General features: G+C 33.9%; 1 protein-coding gene across 1 annotated transcript in view; it reads right to left on the reverse strand.

Annotated features, from left to right (window-relative positions):
- UGGT2 (UDP-glucose glycoprotein glucosyltransferase 2) overlaps window positions 1-15381 on the reverse strand; it is a 78134-nt gene that overhangs the window by 21654 nt on the left and 41099 nt on the right. The window contains exons 19-26 of the mRNA XM_054272091.1: window positions 15241-15339; window positions 13303-13397; window positions 10784-10990; window positions 9498-9629; window positions 7474-7601; window positions 6215-6310; window positions 4998-5100; window positions 123-202 (exon numbers count right to left, since the gene is read on the reverse strand). Coding sequence (XP_054128066.1) covers window positions 123-202; window positions 4998-5100; window positions 6215-6310; window positions 7474-7601; window positions 9498-9629; window positions 10784-10990; window positions 13303-13397; window positions 15241-15339 — 940 coding nt within the window. The remainder of the gene's footprint in view (window positions 1-122; window positions 203-4997; window positions 5101-6214; window positions 6311-7473; window positions 7602-9497; window positions 9630-10783; window positions 10991-13302; window positions 13398-15240; window positions 15340-15381) is intronic.

Genomic DNA, 15381 nt, shown 5'->3' on the forward strand with positions numbered 1-15381 from the left:
AATGAGTCAACAAAAAGAATTCAGAAACACAAAGCAATGTTTACTTTTAAAGAAAAATACACCATTAAGATAAAAATACACTGTTTTTCCAAAATGAGCATGACAAGCTATGAACTACTAACCTCTTCAGTGGCACTTCAGACAGCTTAGATCTGCAGTTCAAAAATAACCTGAGTTTCATATTGATAATGTCCTTCAGTACCTACCAAAAAAAAAATCTCTGTAAAAAATGGTTCTTGGTAATCACCAAACTTTGAAAATAAGCCAGTTACCCTTGTGACATCCTGCCATTTCTCAAGTTTCAGCAGGAATCTAAAACTTTTTGAAGACGTAAATATATCTGTATATTAAAAGTTATTGTCAGATATTACAAATGAATATATGACCTTTCCTAAAACTGCATGATTTAGCACATGATATTCTTGACAGTCAAAATTTTAATGTCTTAATGAAATTTTTTCAAGAGCAGCTCTCTTCATTTTCCAACACTAGAGTAAATGATATTATCACCCTTGTTACATTGTGATTTTAAAACACTTGAAGGTCTCCAAGTACAACACATGCCTTTAATCCAACAACCAATCTTAAAATAATTGCTTTCACTCTTATTAAAATAGCTGCATATAGAAAATTGTTAAATATAGAGAAGTTCAGAGAACTATTTTAATACTCAATTACTTATTAACTTTAAAAGTCAACAATAGACTAATGATGTATTAAACCATTCAATTAACTTCAAAACATTTTGGTAAGTTCACATATTTCTATTTTTTTTCTCTGTTTCTTCATCTGTTAATTTCTAAAATAGTAATGTTTTGGATGCTGTTATATAGGAACCATAATATTAGGACAGTATTTTTTTCTTATTTTTGTGTGCAATCTGTTTTGTTTTGCTTAAAGCTAACAAAGTTATTAATTTCTTTAAAGCACTCATAAAAACCTTTATCAAATTACCTTCAGTTCTGTGGTTTCTGACACAAAGTGCTTACCTGAAAGCATAAAGCAGCTGTGCCTACATTTATGGATATTAGAAAGGCCAGTAAGACATAAAAGCTAAGTTATAACACCAATACTAGTAAGGCTAATATCTAAAATTACTACAATAGCAAATAAATTGGGAACAAAGCAAGACAATATTCATCATTAAATCTCTTTTTTATTATGACTATAATTTTTCTCTCCTCAGTTCAGCCCATGGCTTACACACATTCTTTACTACAATGCTGTAACTTTACTTAGCCCTGGGGAACTGTTCTATTCCTAGTTTCTTATTCTTATCTTTTGTGCCACTGAATACCATCACTGAAAATCTACTGAATAAACCCAAAGAGTAGAGAATAGCATATTGGTGTGAACAAGTGAAGAAGCAGGAAATGAGAACCTAAGAGCACTGGAAGGATAAAAAGGGAAAGCATCACATGACATAAGTTTAAGACCACCAAAATCAAAACAGAGGTCAAAGTGACCCAAATATCTATCTACCATTCAGAATAAAAAGAATGATAAAAGCCTGTAAGGACTTTACCTTCAAACTAAACAAAACCCTCTTCCCAACAACAAGAATGATTCTTCAGCAATCTGCATTGCTAGGCTTTTGTGTATAGAATGAAATTATCTCGCAGAAGGCTGATGCATCATCCCAATTCATCAGCTGACCATGAAATTTAGTACAGTAGCCCAAAAAAAACTAAAAGCCCTTCTTAATTAACATTTCAAATGACTTTAAATGGGAAATGACAAATAAGACAATAATTCATTATCTCTGTGTTTTTCAACAATACAACTTCTGGAAACACTGAACTTGCTTCTATTATTTAGGGCATTTGAGGACACCAGAAACCAGGGCATTTGAGTTAACACACGAAAATGGTGACAAAATTTAGAAGACTCTTTTAGAGGATATTTGAAGAGTTCAGTCTGTTTACTTTAAATAAGAAAACTCAAACAGCATGGAAATTTAGTTCAGGGAGCACTGTAAAACACGGTTGAAATATTTCAGGAGGCCTGAAAATTATTCAAGAGCTAGTTTTATTGTGCATGTGCACAACAAAAAGTCATTTGCAAGACACTTGAGTTACCACAACTCATCTGAAGAACATTAACTCAGTAAACCATGATTATCTAACCAGTCACTTAGAATTGTTTGTGAACTTCAGGATAGTACAAAGTATTTGCACTGAAACAAACTTATAATAGAATCTTCAACAGAACTGGCAAAATGATGAGAACATCAATGCTTACAGCATGGATCTAAACAAAAACCTGTAATTCCAAGTCTGAGTTTAACAGTAAGGTTAATTAGCCACAGGAAAATCTCAGTAGGTGCTCTAATCTGTACTCAGCTGCTTGGTAATATTTAAATTAGGAATTGATTAAAAAATTATTTCGACTTCAAATAATAATTGTGAAAAAGGAGTCCTGACATATGTATTATATAGGCAATCAGACTAGATCACCAAAAGGGGCTCCTGCAGGGATTCCTTTTACTTTAGGCATGGAATATTAAGTCCTCACTGAAGACAGAATGAACAAAGGAAAAAAGGCAAAAGATAACTGACAAGAAAAAAATAAAAGGTTTGATTTTTTTCTCCACGTTTTTGAATTGCTGGATAGTTACTGGAACAAGAAAAAAAAGGTGGATAATCCTAAGACTACACAGAATAATCTTTCCTCCTGTTTTTGGTGAACCATGAGGAAAAAAAATCCACAACTCTTCAATTTTGTCCTCCATTTTAGCAGAAGGAATTTCTACTTTTCTCACATCACCTTAGAGATCACCTTCATAACTTCAGGACTAGTTAGTTCTTCCATATATTCTGCTGAGAAATTATGTGGTCCAACCATGATAAAGTTATGGCTGCCATTTAAATATTTACAGTGGACAGTGACTCTGTCTTGTCTGGAAATACTTGATGCTGAAATCTGTGACAAAACTTTTTGAAAAAAGGGAAAAAATACAGACTACATGGAAGGTGCTACCTGCCTCAGTCTGGAAAGGATTAGAGCAATTCTTATGATACAATCCAGTACATATTTTAAAAACAAACAGCAGCTTTGATTGAGGTCTCATTTGTGCTCTGACTCATTCCTTCCTCCATCCTTACACTGCCAGTCTCTCAGACTAAGCAGTCAAGTTTAGATGACAGCCTACCTCTACTATTTACACCTCTCTCAATTTCAATCCCACTTAATATGACTAACGTTTTGTTTGTATTTTTAATAAAAAAGACCAAAAGATTTATTTGAAGTAGCTATTAAGTGACAGAAAGTAATACAATAGTTTCACCAGGGTGAAAAAACCCAGTCATTATATGGACATATTCAATACCGAATGGGGCAAGAATCACAAGTTCTGCCATGGTAGATACTCAACAAATTTTGCACCATGAATAGCTACCAATCCAATATACTCAGCTCAAATCCAATTATATAAATTAAAAAAAAAAAAAGCCTTTAAATATAAATATATTTCAGTGATTAAAGTTTATAGTATTTAAATCACCTACCTACAGTAAGCTAATCAGAAAGGCATTAACTTAAGAACTTTGAGTTTGGGGCTTGCTGTATTTGCATGTCTGTTTTGTTTCTACAGCAGGAAATGGTGGCTTTCCAGGTAATTATATATATATACACACACACAGATATATATATATATATATATATATGTGTGTGTGTGCATATGTGTGCATATAAATTTCAGTCTAGTTTTCATTTTTAAAAAGATACTCTTGAAAAGTCTAATCTACATGAAAATATTTCTGGTTTGTTTACTTTCAACAGCATTTCACTACTCTCTCCTAAGGGCTGGCTTCTTGAATAAAACTAGAGCTCCTGTGACTCAAGCAGGATCTGCCACAGCTGAACAGCTGGGGACACCATGGGAGTCATTTGCCTGGGCATGCATGAGAGAGCCTGTTGAGCTCAGAGGAATGGAGGCTTCTGCTCTGAGCTGCAAGATCCTTGATGTGATTTACACTCATAATATGAACTTCTGGATAAATGGAGAGTTTCCAGTCCATTTCAACCTGAAAATATTTTCATTTGGTAATATCAACCTTTCATTTTCAGTGAGAAGGGTGAAATGAGAGATCTAGTTCTAGAGGTAAGCTAGTATTCCAGAATCTTGAAATAGCAAAATTTTTCATGATTTTTAAAAAATGTTTTACTTTGCTCCACAATATGAAGAGTGAGTGGATGCTTCAACATTTAATATAAAAAGGTATGAAAATGGGAGGGGGAAAAGCACTTTAAGAATTTATGAAACTTGCATAATTACTGCAGGAAAAAAAGAAGATAAAATAGGATGCAGCAAAAATCAAGTTGGAGCTTTCAGAATTATAACAGACCATAAAGTGAAGACAAAATTTACATTTTTATGGGAAACTATAAAGGAACCTGAGACACAGTGATATTCTGCAGTAGGTGAAAGAAGAAAATAATTTTAGCAGCTGTGTTTTTAAGACAGTTTCTCTTTAGAAGATCAATAGCTACACACAATGGAAGCCTATCTAGATATACTTGGTAGCATTAATCAACTGAGAAATATCTCTCCAAGAGCTGAAAGCTTTATAGTCCAATCTTCTCATGATGATATTACAAGTCAGATTTAGACCACTTCATTTAGGTGCCTTGGAAAACTAAGGTGATCTGGTTTAATGGAAAGAAGCACATAGCTCCTGAGATTTTGAGATGCAAAAAATTATGTACACAATCTCCTCCTTTCTTTCTGCTGACTGTAGAGAGCAATTACAGGCTCACTAAGAGGACTGGGCCATTGGGCATCTGAATTTTACTTTCAAATGAGATATTCATAATGATGAACTGGGTCATTTTCAACTTCTTTTATGAATTAAAATAACTAAACACATATTTTAAAGGAAAAGAAAAAATAACCAAATTTTGTTTACTCTTTACTATGCTGTATGTGGAAATTAGAACAACTTTAGTAACAACTGAAGTACAAATAAGCAAATTATAAGAAATGACCACCATCTTACAATCAATAAATGGGTCATCTTCTGTGCTTCTCTTGTCAATGGATCCACAATAGCAACAACATCATAGAATGGGTCATTCTCTTGGGGCTCGATTTTTATTACACTGTTAAAAAAGTATCCAAAACAAGTGACATGAAAATTCAAACCTGAATTTGTTGAAAGGACAAACATTTTTAGTCATGTATTTGTAATATCAGAGGCATTTAAGATTTTACTGCTCAAGAAAATATTTCCCTCATTTCAAGCAATAATCATGACTGCTCCCTGTGATACAATTAGAAAAGCTGAATGTGAACAGGAGTAAAAAATATAGCATTAATCCAAATACTTCTGTACTGATTAGTGATTAGGTACATTCTCTAAAACAAAATTAATAAAATAAAGCACAGCAAGACTTTACAAAGGGCCTTTTTGTCATTTGTTTACAGTCAGTCCCTTCATGGAGATCTGGAATCATTGGATCAGGCAAGCAGTGGTGGTGACATAATTTAAAAAGATAAAAAGAGGGGGGAAAATGGCATTTGAGAAGTGTGGAGCTTGATAGGCTGGAATAGCTTTATGCATTCCAGAAAATAATTCAGTTTGATAGACTTGATTAGGCTAAGTCAAGCCGACCCTAGTCAAAGTACTCTGTGCTTACAGGAAGGAAATGTCAGTAATGTTCATTTTAAAAAATGAAAAAAAAAAGTCATATGCTGTAAATACAGAAAAGGGACAACTGGAATTTGTTTTCCACAAAATATATGGTAGCAGCACAGTACTGACTGCTACTAGTGTAACTTAGAAAAAGGTGTCAGCCTCTTAGATAAGGCTACCATTCATTTCACTCCTTTCACCAACAGGCACAGTCCCACATCACACACAACTACTACTGGAGCACCTTTACCAACAAAAACAAGTAGAGATTTGGAAACAGCAAAAATTTTAATAAAAATTTGTAATTTGATCACAGTTTTTGTATTATCATATGTCCCTTTAAAACATGTACCCCTCTCCTCTCTTTTCAGCAAAGGGTAAGGTTGGGAAATAAATAGGCATGACTAATGAATTTATTAGGAAAAGTAAAGATGCATTATGCCATGGCAGATGAGCAGGCTGTTCATACAACAGTTTCAAAATTAGAATGCTTACTCAACTTGCCAAAGACTAAGTAATCATCAGTAAATTCAAATGTTAATAAAAAATTACTCTAAGTGCATTATCATGACAAAACTGACCTGTGCTGTTCCTTGAGTAATTCAACATCTTGTCTCATCTCTGTTTTAGGCAAAGATGACAGCAGGGCATCTATTTTCATAATCAAGTCACTGCCACTGTATTAAATAAGGCACATATAGTTTGGTTGTCATCAGAAAAGGAGCAAAAAATTAACATTTTAAAGTCAGTCTCTTTGCATAAAGGATATTTAGAAAGCCCACATCCCAGACCTGGACTCTAAAGTGATTAACACCTCAGGACTTGTAGCTAAACCTTTAGCATGAGAATGCCCAAGAACCACTACAGCCTTAGAGAAGCCTTGTGAAATGGACACTTCTTAATTTTAAGAGATGCAGAATTCACACAGTTATCATTCAGCCTCACAGCAATTATTTTTCTCAACTGTTGGGTCTTCCAATCTGTGTAATATGATGAAAATGTGGGGCTTGGTCCACAAGACAAATGAAACTTAAATTAATGACAAGTTTTTATTAGTCACACATTTGCCAAAGAGATCTGATTCAGAATCACGAGAAGTGAGTTTATGATGTTAAGATCTGCTGACATTTCTAGCTCTTTACTCTTTTTCTTTTTTTTTTAAATTTTTCCCATTTATAACAACATTAAGGAACAGACATAAATGACCTGGTTTCAAGGCTGGCCACATGTTTCAATTTTTTCTATTGGAATTTCCTAATGAAGTTTCCTTAGAAATCATAGTCCCAATTTCAGTGTTGTTAAGTCAGAATATTTGTCTAAATATGTTTTGTCTCTCACTACTTATCTCCTTGAGTTCTGCCCCTTGTTGATTTTGTTTTTCTGGCAATGATTCTTACAATTGTGCCAGTCCTTGTAGATAACAGAAATGATACTCAAAGTTGAGAAGTACTGTAAGAAGAATATAATTTTGTTTTCTTCTTTGTACACAAGACCAGAAGATGGCCTGAACTCATCTCATCTTTACACTTCTTCAGTGAACAGATGTGAATGTTGTCTACTATGGTGTCAGGGCACAGGATCAGCCCATGACTCTACAGGCTCCCTTACTAATAATTCCCAAAGACAATGACTCCAAATATTAATACTCAGATTTGGCCTAAGATGCACTGTATTTTATCAAGCTTATTATTATTCCTTACAATTACTCTTTGCAAACAAAACCTAGTAGGAATCCTTTACTGTTAGCTGTACTCTTGGTTGTAAGGACAGTGAAAGTAGGGAAAGTATTTGGAGTAATTCAGCAGAGCTGCACATATGTTATGAGGCAAGAGAATTTTACCTTTTACTACTGTTTCCCATCTCCTTGACAATAGCTTTAATCTCTTCTGCTGAAGTACTGTATGTTATCTTTTCCAACAAATTAAAGTCTTCTGCATGGAATTCATTTTCATCTAAAGGACCCAGTACCTTAGATAGAGAAAAAAAACATTAAGTGTAGAATGTCCCAATAATGCTCTGTTTGTAAGTAAAAATAAATGCATATTTTAAATGAATGCACAATATTGAATATGAAACCCCAATCTCTATATACATCAATGCTATTGATTATAAAACTAATTAAATTTTATAGTAACTATGCAGGATTAGGCTTTTACAGTTATACGATTACAGTTAATTATCAAGCACAAAGAGTAACTGCAATGGAAATATCCATGCTACTTTTCATTATACATCCATCTGTTAAAGAATACACTATTTAGAAATAACTTGAATAAAAAGCTCTCTTATGTAAAATATTTTAAACTCAAATTACTATTTGTCTACCACACTCTTTAGTTTTTTAGTTCTATGAACACAATCTCCTACCACTTGTCAAATGAAGCAGAACGGATAGAAAGAATGGGGAAGGACACAAAATGCATAATATGAGAGAATATAGGATTACTACATTTTTAGTGTCTGAAAGAAAGGAAAATGCCTGGGAGTCCCAGAAAACAGCTTTGAGGATGTTGTTTGAATTTCCTACTCAGTCTATCAGGCCAAATTGACCCAAGACAAGTTCAATAGCCTACAGGGCTCCCAGGATGTAGACTCTCATTATATAAGTTGGGTGCTGAATGTCTCTTCCTCAAAATTCAACTGCATCCTATAAATGAGAGGTTACATAACAAATTCCACTTTTGATTTTTTTTATTAATGATGCATGAGATAGATGAAACCACAGTGTAATTATGAAATACTATGGTAATTTGGAGAAGTCAATTAGAAAAAATTAATTTGCTCCTAAAAGCAAAACTTCTGTGATGAAATATTAAGGACAGAAATGAAGGATATCTCATGTCTTTTTAAAAGTGATAGTTTAGAGTGAAAACACAGATATGAATATACATTATTAAATTTATCCAAATATTTAATGAAACTTATTTCCCCAAAACTTAAAATATGACATTATTTTAGCTTTTTCAGGCATGGAGAACAGTAATAATAATTTATGAATTAAATTCACTAATTTAGTTATGAGGGAGCTGACACAAAAAAATAACAATTCTTTAAGGCTTCATCAACAAAAATGCTTTCTGTGTGTTTCTTAGCAGTATTTCAGTTGCATCTCAGAAGCATTTAGGATGCATAAGAGCAACTAAACTCACTAAATTTAAAGAGTTTCCAGTTATGAGATGCCAACATAGTTTTCTTTCTATTTCTTTTGAGTGGTGGAGTAAATCGAAAATAGAAGAATTAAAATGTAGTTCGTAGATTGTATTTGCAGTGTAAGGCATTGACTGTCATTTAAGAAGCACTAAATATTGAATGCAACATTTTATCTTTTGATCACAGATCATCTATTGACCAACTGTAATTAAAGCTATTGGTTTCAGCATAGACATAGAAAAAATTGAAACAACAAAATTACTACACTTTTATCTGCATATTAAGAATTGAGACTATAAAACAACTAAACATTTATTAAAATGTGGCGCTTTGGAGCTTGAAATCCTAACCTACTCAATGTAATTTACATACATTTATCTATATAGCAAAATAAAAGTAACTTCAGGATCAAAACTTATTCTCACACATCACAAATAATACATCAGATATTAACCTATTTTGAGAATTTTGTCAGATAAACTCTAAGATAGCTGTGGGAATGGCATACACACATAGTAGCTCCAATGGAATGGAGCTAATGAACAAATAAGGAGTAAAACAAAATAAAAAAAGCAAGGCAAATGTTCATACCGTTCTCTAACAACTGTCTGAATAAATGGGAAATCAAGAGAACGCATTTTCTTTAGTTTGAAACTGAAGTCTCAGAAGTAAAAAAATCCTAAAAAAGACTGAGAGTCTTAATTTCCTTCTTACCCTGCCATTGCTAATAACAGCCATTTGCCCAGGAAGCAGCTTCAGAACCTCCTGGCAGAACATCTGTTGAGTTTTAATTAAATCCAGTCCTAAAGTGTTGTACTTCTTCTCAAAAGTATCTCCATCCATTCCCTAAAGCAAAGGTAAAGCATGAGATGCTGGAATGATTCAGCAAAAATAAATTTTGCAACATGTGATGAAATCAAAGATTTTCTTCCTTATGTGGTAACCAGAAAACAAAGTGACACAGCCACCTCAGCTTCAGTGCAAGCACACAACTGTTGGTGGGGAGCCTGAGTGCAGTCTGTACCTGGGGCAACTGTGAATAACCATGAGAGCAAAGCTGAGCCTGAGGTGAAGCAATTTTTCCATAATCCAGCACAACAGCTGCATGAAAAGTAACACTCTGTCAACAACTCAACTGTATTCCCACTTTTAGAAAAAAGATTTAAAAAATTTTGTTATACTCTAAAAACCTAACAGTCGTTCTAATATGGCCATTGGATACAATTTGAACATATTTTGGGGAAGCCAACATCGTCCAGAAAGACACAAATTCATTTTCAAAGTGGGGAAAAACCTACCAAAACTTACATTGGAATTGTGCCTCACCTGTCAAAATTATTCTGATATGTATCTGTTTATTAGTAATAAACAGAACAAGCAGATTCATTCAGATACAATTAATTAAATGACATTAATTAGTAACATACTTAGCAAACACAGCTTCATTAGAGACCTTTATGTCTTTCAAAATTTATTTAAAAAATGAAAAAAGAAATATGACTTAAAAATATTCATTTTCTAATGTGGCCCAGTGAGTTTTCTTAGTCTTCCAACATTTCCTATTTAAAAAGACTAAAATTTACAACTCCTTCTGACACAAAAACAGTAGTTAGCAGCTGTTATTTCATAACTCAGCTCCACTCTCATGTAGTCTTAATTTTTTCTGAAGTCTAAATTCTTGAAAAACATTAATACTGCAATTTTAACTAAATGAGAGAGCTATTAAAAACCCCAAAAATTAAAAATTAAACTATTTTGGTCTCAATTTTATTTGGTATCTGTATTCTGAATTTTTTCAGTACTGTCATATTTTCTCCCTTCAAAGAAATTCTCTATTCTTCAATCACATGAAAGTCATCAAAAATCCAAATCTGCTTGAGAAGAAACTGTGTATGGGCTATAAACTTCATGACATTCAGCCAAATACTGAATTATTCTCACCACCTCCTTTCAATAAGATATATGTAAAATAAAAAGGAAGTAATCTAGTTTGTACTCACTGGGATGAGGAATTTAACAATTTTAGTTCCAGCAGCAAGAGATTTTGCTGTCTCCTCCTTACTGAGTTTACTAAGGAAACCTTTTAAGTTGCTGTTGTTTTGGGTTAAAAAAGCAGCCAAAATTCCTCTTGCGATGGCTGTGTTATCTTCCTTTATTTTTGATGAAGGATTGTTCAAAATCCCAATTCGTGCATGACTGCTTGTTTTCTGCAAAGAAAAACAGAACAATAAGTAATTTTACAGTTCCATCTGCTGTTACCTAATGTATTCATATCATTTATAACTATGTGAAATGCCCTTGAGTATTTAATTTTTTGCAGCTATTTGTCTTAGGAAAGATACATCAATGACTAATTCAGAACTCCAACTGTGAGTAAAAATGTGATTAGTAAGGATTTACCTATCCTGTGATAAATATTTTAAATAGAAGTGTAAAGCTTCTTAAATAGAACAATTGCCTTTGAGCATTTTGCAGAAGCATGTTTTTAACAAAGGACATAAATGAGTGCTCATTCACAGACTTCAGAACTAGTTTGATAGATGTCTGTCTATTTTTCAAAAAGTATTGAACAAAGCATAAAATAAACGCAAGAGAATTTATCCACTTATCACTTTTAAAGTTCAGCAGGAGCAAAATCCTTCACTTGCTAAAATTACTGACACCACTCAAGTTTTCACACTCAAGAGAGTGTGATGATTCCAAGGTATGATCAATAATACCACTAACTGAAGAAAGGGTAAATGGACTCCAATGCAGGAAGGAACAAAAAAATAAGCTATGCAATCACTGGTATTCAGCACTGGAAAGGCTTCCAGTAAGTACTTCCAAGATGGTCAGAAAACTATGAGGAAGCACTGAAGAATCTGTGTTTGCTCCACCAGGCAAAGAGGAGACTACAGAGAACTTGAATAGCAACCAAGAGTTACTGAAGGGGGAGTGAAAAACATGACAGGGCTAAACCCTTCCTGCTACCAGCAAAGAGTAACAAGGGGCAATGCTCACAAAGTTTGGCCTGGCAGAAAAGAACTACAACAGGAAGGCAGTGCAACACCAGAGTAATTTGAAAAGGGAAGGGACAGAGTCATCTCCTTGAAGATTTTCAGGAATCCTTCAAACACACCTATAGCTGACCTGATGTAATGAAGTCAATAATTCCACTTTGAGGGGGAGGCTGAACTGGATGACCTCGAGAGGTCTCTTCCAGCTAAGACAGCTCAAGCTTTTTTTCAAAGGAAGTAAAAAACTACCAGAGTTTTCAAAAGAGCATGTATTAGCTGCAATAGCTAGAAGTGAATTTCCTTCAGCCATTTTCACTCACAGATTTTTGCATGCTTCACTTGAAATGCTGATGGCAAGTCACGAGCAAGTGGTGACTGTGCCAATTCTACTACTATCAGGAATTATACTAGACCCTGACTTGAGAGATAGAAGGGACTAGAAAGGAGTAAATAACCTCAATAAAAATCAGTGGACTTGAAAAAATACTCTTAAAAAAATACTCTTATTTCTCATAAAATTTGAAAATCACTAGACCAAGCAACATATGAAAATTATCTAATGTTTTGGGGTTTTTTCCTAGATTCTTCTCACCAACACAAGGGGACTTGCCCAGGTGGTTCTCACCTCTCAGATGGGAGCTGTGGCACATTTCCCCTGCTGAAGAGGGCTAACAAATTAAGCTACAGAGGGAGTACATCTGTCAAGCCTGAGACATAAATCAAGCAGTTCAGGAAATTAAATACTTTTCTGTAACAAGGGCTTGTACTGAATATTCTTCTCTATATTTTTTAAAGCCTCTTTCTAAGACATAGTTGTTATCACATTCTCTTGGCAACATCCCAATTTTCTAGTTCCCTTAGGGTGGTTCCTATTTCATTCCTGATTAGAAAGTCCACATGCCTTCTTGATTTCAGTTTAAGTACTCTTCTAACCTGCCCCAAACACAGGGTCTTTCTGTCATTTATACTGACTTGACATTTATACTTTCTGAAGTATATTTATATTTCAGACCTTAAATGCTATTATTAACACAGAAGAACTTAAAAACAAGCAAACTCATAAATGTGGATGATCCTCCTAGCATATTAAAACACACAGGATCTTAGAAGCACACAAACAGTGTAGGGGAAAATGGTTGCTTCATGGCCACAGCTGTGGCAAATAATACAGGAGAACACTGTTTAATGGTTCCCATCTACCATCCACAACTTTGGATAGTTCCCAAAGTCCTCCCAGGTAACATTCTGGGCTACCTGATGGGAGCAAGTCTAACTGGGAAGAAATTCACCCTTTTAGCACACAGTGTCACAGTTTGTCTCCTGCCTCACAAGTCCATGAACAAAATGATCATTTCCCTTCAGGAACTGAGTAAAACAAAAGCACAATCTCTTAAGTCTGCACCTGACCAACAACAAAGTTGCTACACTTTTATTTAAGAGTATGGTTTTTGAATGTGAAGAGAGAGTTGTTGAGAACATATTCATAACAACAATTTTAATAAAACCTGCTAGAAACTCACCAGGCTTTTCAAGGCATCAGCAAGCAGTCGTCTACCAGCTGGCTTATCAAAATCAGCAACAATCCAGAGAGTAACAGCATACAATGCATCTTCATCTGAAAATTAAAGATAATCCTGTTTTACATTTTGGAGAATCTTCTCATGACCAACAAAAACCAAATTAATTCTGTTTGTCATTTCTAAATTCATGTTGATCTTTAACTGCTGACTTGAACTGCAAGAATAATCTTTGCCACATCAGAATCTTTTGCCCTCTGAATTGAAGTAAGATTCTTAGAAGGCAATTTATCATGTTAATAGGAGAGAGACTAAAGAGCTAATCCATTATTACAGCATTGAGACAAGAGAGCCTTAAATAATAAGTTCCAATTAATAAAACCTGCTTTACCAGAGGTTACTTGTGAACATTTGACAAAGGCTGATCATATACAGCCAAGAAGGAAAAGAATTAAGTAGTTACAGGACCACATAAACTAGGCCAGTCACTTTCCCTGGCAGCAAAGGGAAAGTCCTTCAGCTAAAGGCAGGAGAAAACTTATCATTTCAGGACACAAATGGGAATATACTAAATTCAGTTCAAGGAACGTAAACTACTCTGTAAGTGTACACAGATAATTTCTGCTTTCTAGCTCTATGGTTTCCTGTTCTTTACTTGTCATAAAAGAGCAATGGTAGGTGAAAAATTCTGCAAAATTATCTGTAGAAGAATATGAAGAATATCAGTCTACTCAGGTCTACCATACAACCCCTAAAACAATGCACAGGGACAGAAATTTTCCAGGGTTCTGGTGAGATGTTAGGAAAAGGTTAATATTCAATGTTGCTGTGGTCTAGAGAAACACATTGGGGAGAGAGATTTGAAATGCAGATTCCAGCTTAAAGGTTATAGGTTTTACACAAGAGATCTCAATCTTAGAAATAAGCCCACATTGAAAGCCATTGATTTGACAGCTCACTGGGATGTCCCTATGGTTGTAGACACAGAATCAAATAAGAGTCAAATAAATTTATTTTAAAGAAATTTAAGTGCTTGGCATTTCTTTCTGATAATGAATTAAATAAAATTCTGTAAATACCACATAAAAAGCACTGAAAGAAAGCACTTTATTAACAGGGTTTTTGTGTCCTTTGAAGGACTGATGTAAATGAGCAGCTGTTTCATAAGGCACACACTATTGTAAAATGAGACTATTGTGAAATTCCATGCAGAATTATGACCCCATTGTGGTAATATCTTCTCACTCAAGGAAAAGTACTTGCATATGCAATGAAAATATTTTATATAAGAAAGCGTTTGAAATGCTGTACAAAAACATGTACAGGATGAGTTTTAACAAAGACAAAATGTATCAATGAGTCATAATTCATCAGAATATAAATTCTATTTTTTTCTGTAGAAAGACAAAGGCTCGCTCAGCAAAATTAAACCATCTAACTAGAGGAAAAGCAAGGAGATACTTAATAAATTAGAAACATAATAAATTATTCCTTAAATTCAGAAATACCTAATTTTGATATAAACATACAAACTCTATACATTCTGCCCTTGACAATGCTGCAACTAAGAGTCACTTGAAAACCAAACTGACTTTAATATCTTCAAGTAAAACCATTTGTATGGAAGCTGAGTCTATCTTCAAAGTCGCAAATGTCTTATAAAGGTTTCTAACTTCATGTTTGTAAAACAAAAGCAACTAGCCACAACATCCATCCCATTTCAAAGCCACAAAAACTAACTACCCTGTTAATTATAATTTAGGTTTATAATAGTCAGATATGCTCTGCTTCCTGAAAGAAGATACTGGGATATTGAGAAATATTTAATTTACATGGAATCCTTGGAATATTGACTTACTTGGGATATTTTACTGGTAAATTTCAACAATTTGTAATAGCCATATATAGACAGATAGATACCCTATACATAAAATTATTTACCTTTTTTCGTTAAATACTTCATATTATCAGAAATTACAGCACTTTTATCTTGTGAGTCCAAAAAGGAGAAAGTAGAGAAGTCTTCCACATGAAATGGAACTGCATAATGTAAGACACAAAGTATTAGACTTTAAAATATGA

This window comes from Melozone crissalis, unplaced genomic scaffold, assembly GCF_028551555.1.
Source record: "Melozone crissalis strain CALT ecotype California unplaced genomic scaffold, PUWL_Pcris_2 ptg000013l_1, whole genome shotgun sequence".
Lineage (NCBI taxonomy): Eukaryota > Metazoa > Chordata > Aves > Passeriformes > Passerellidae > Melozone > Melozone crissalis.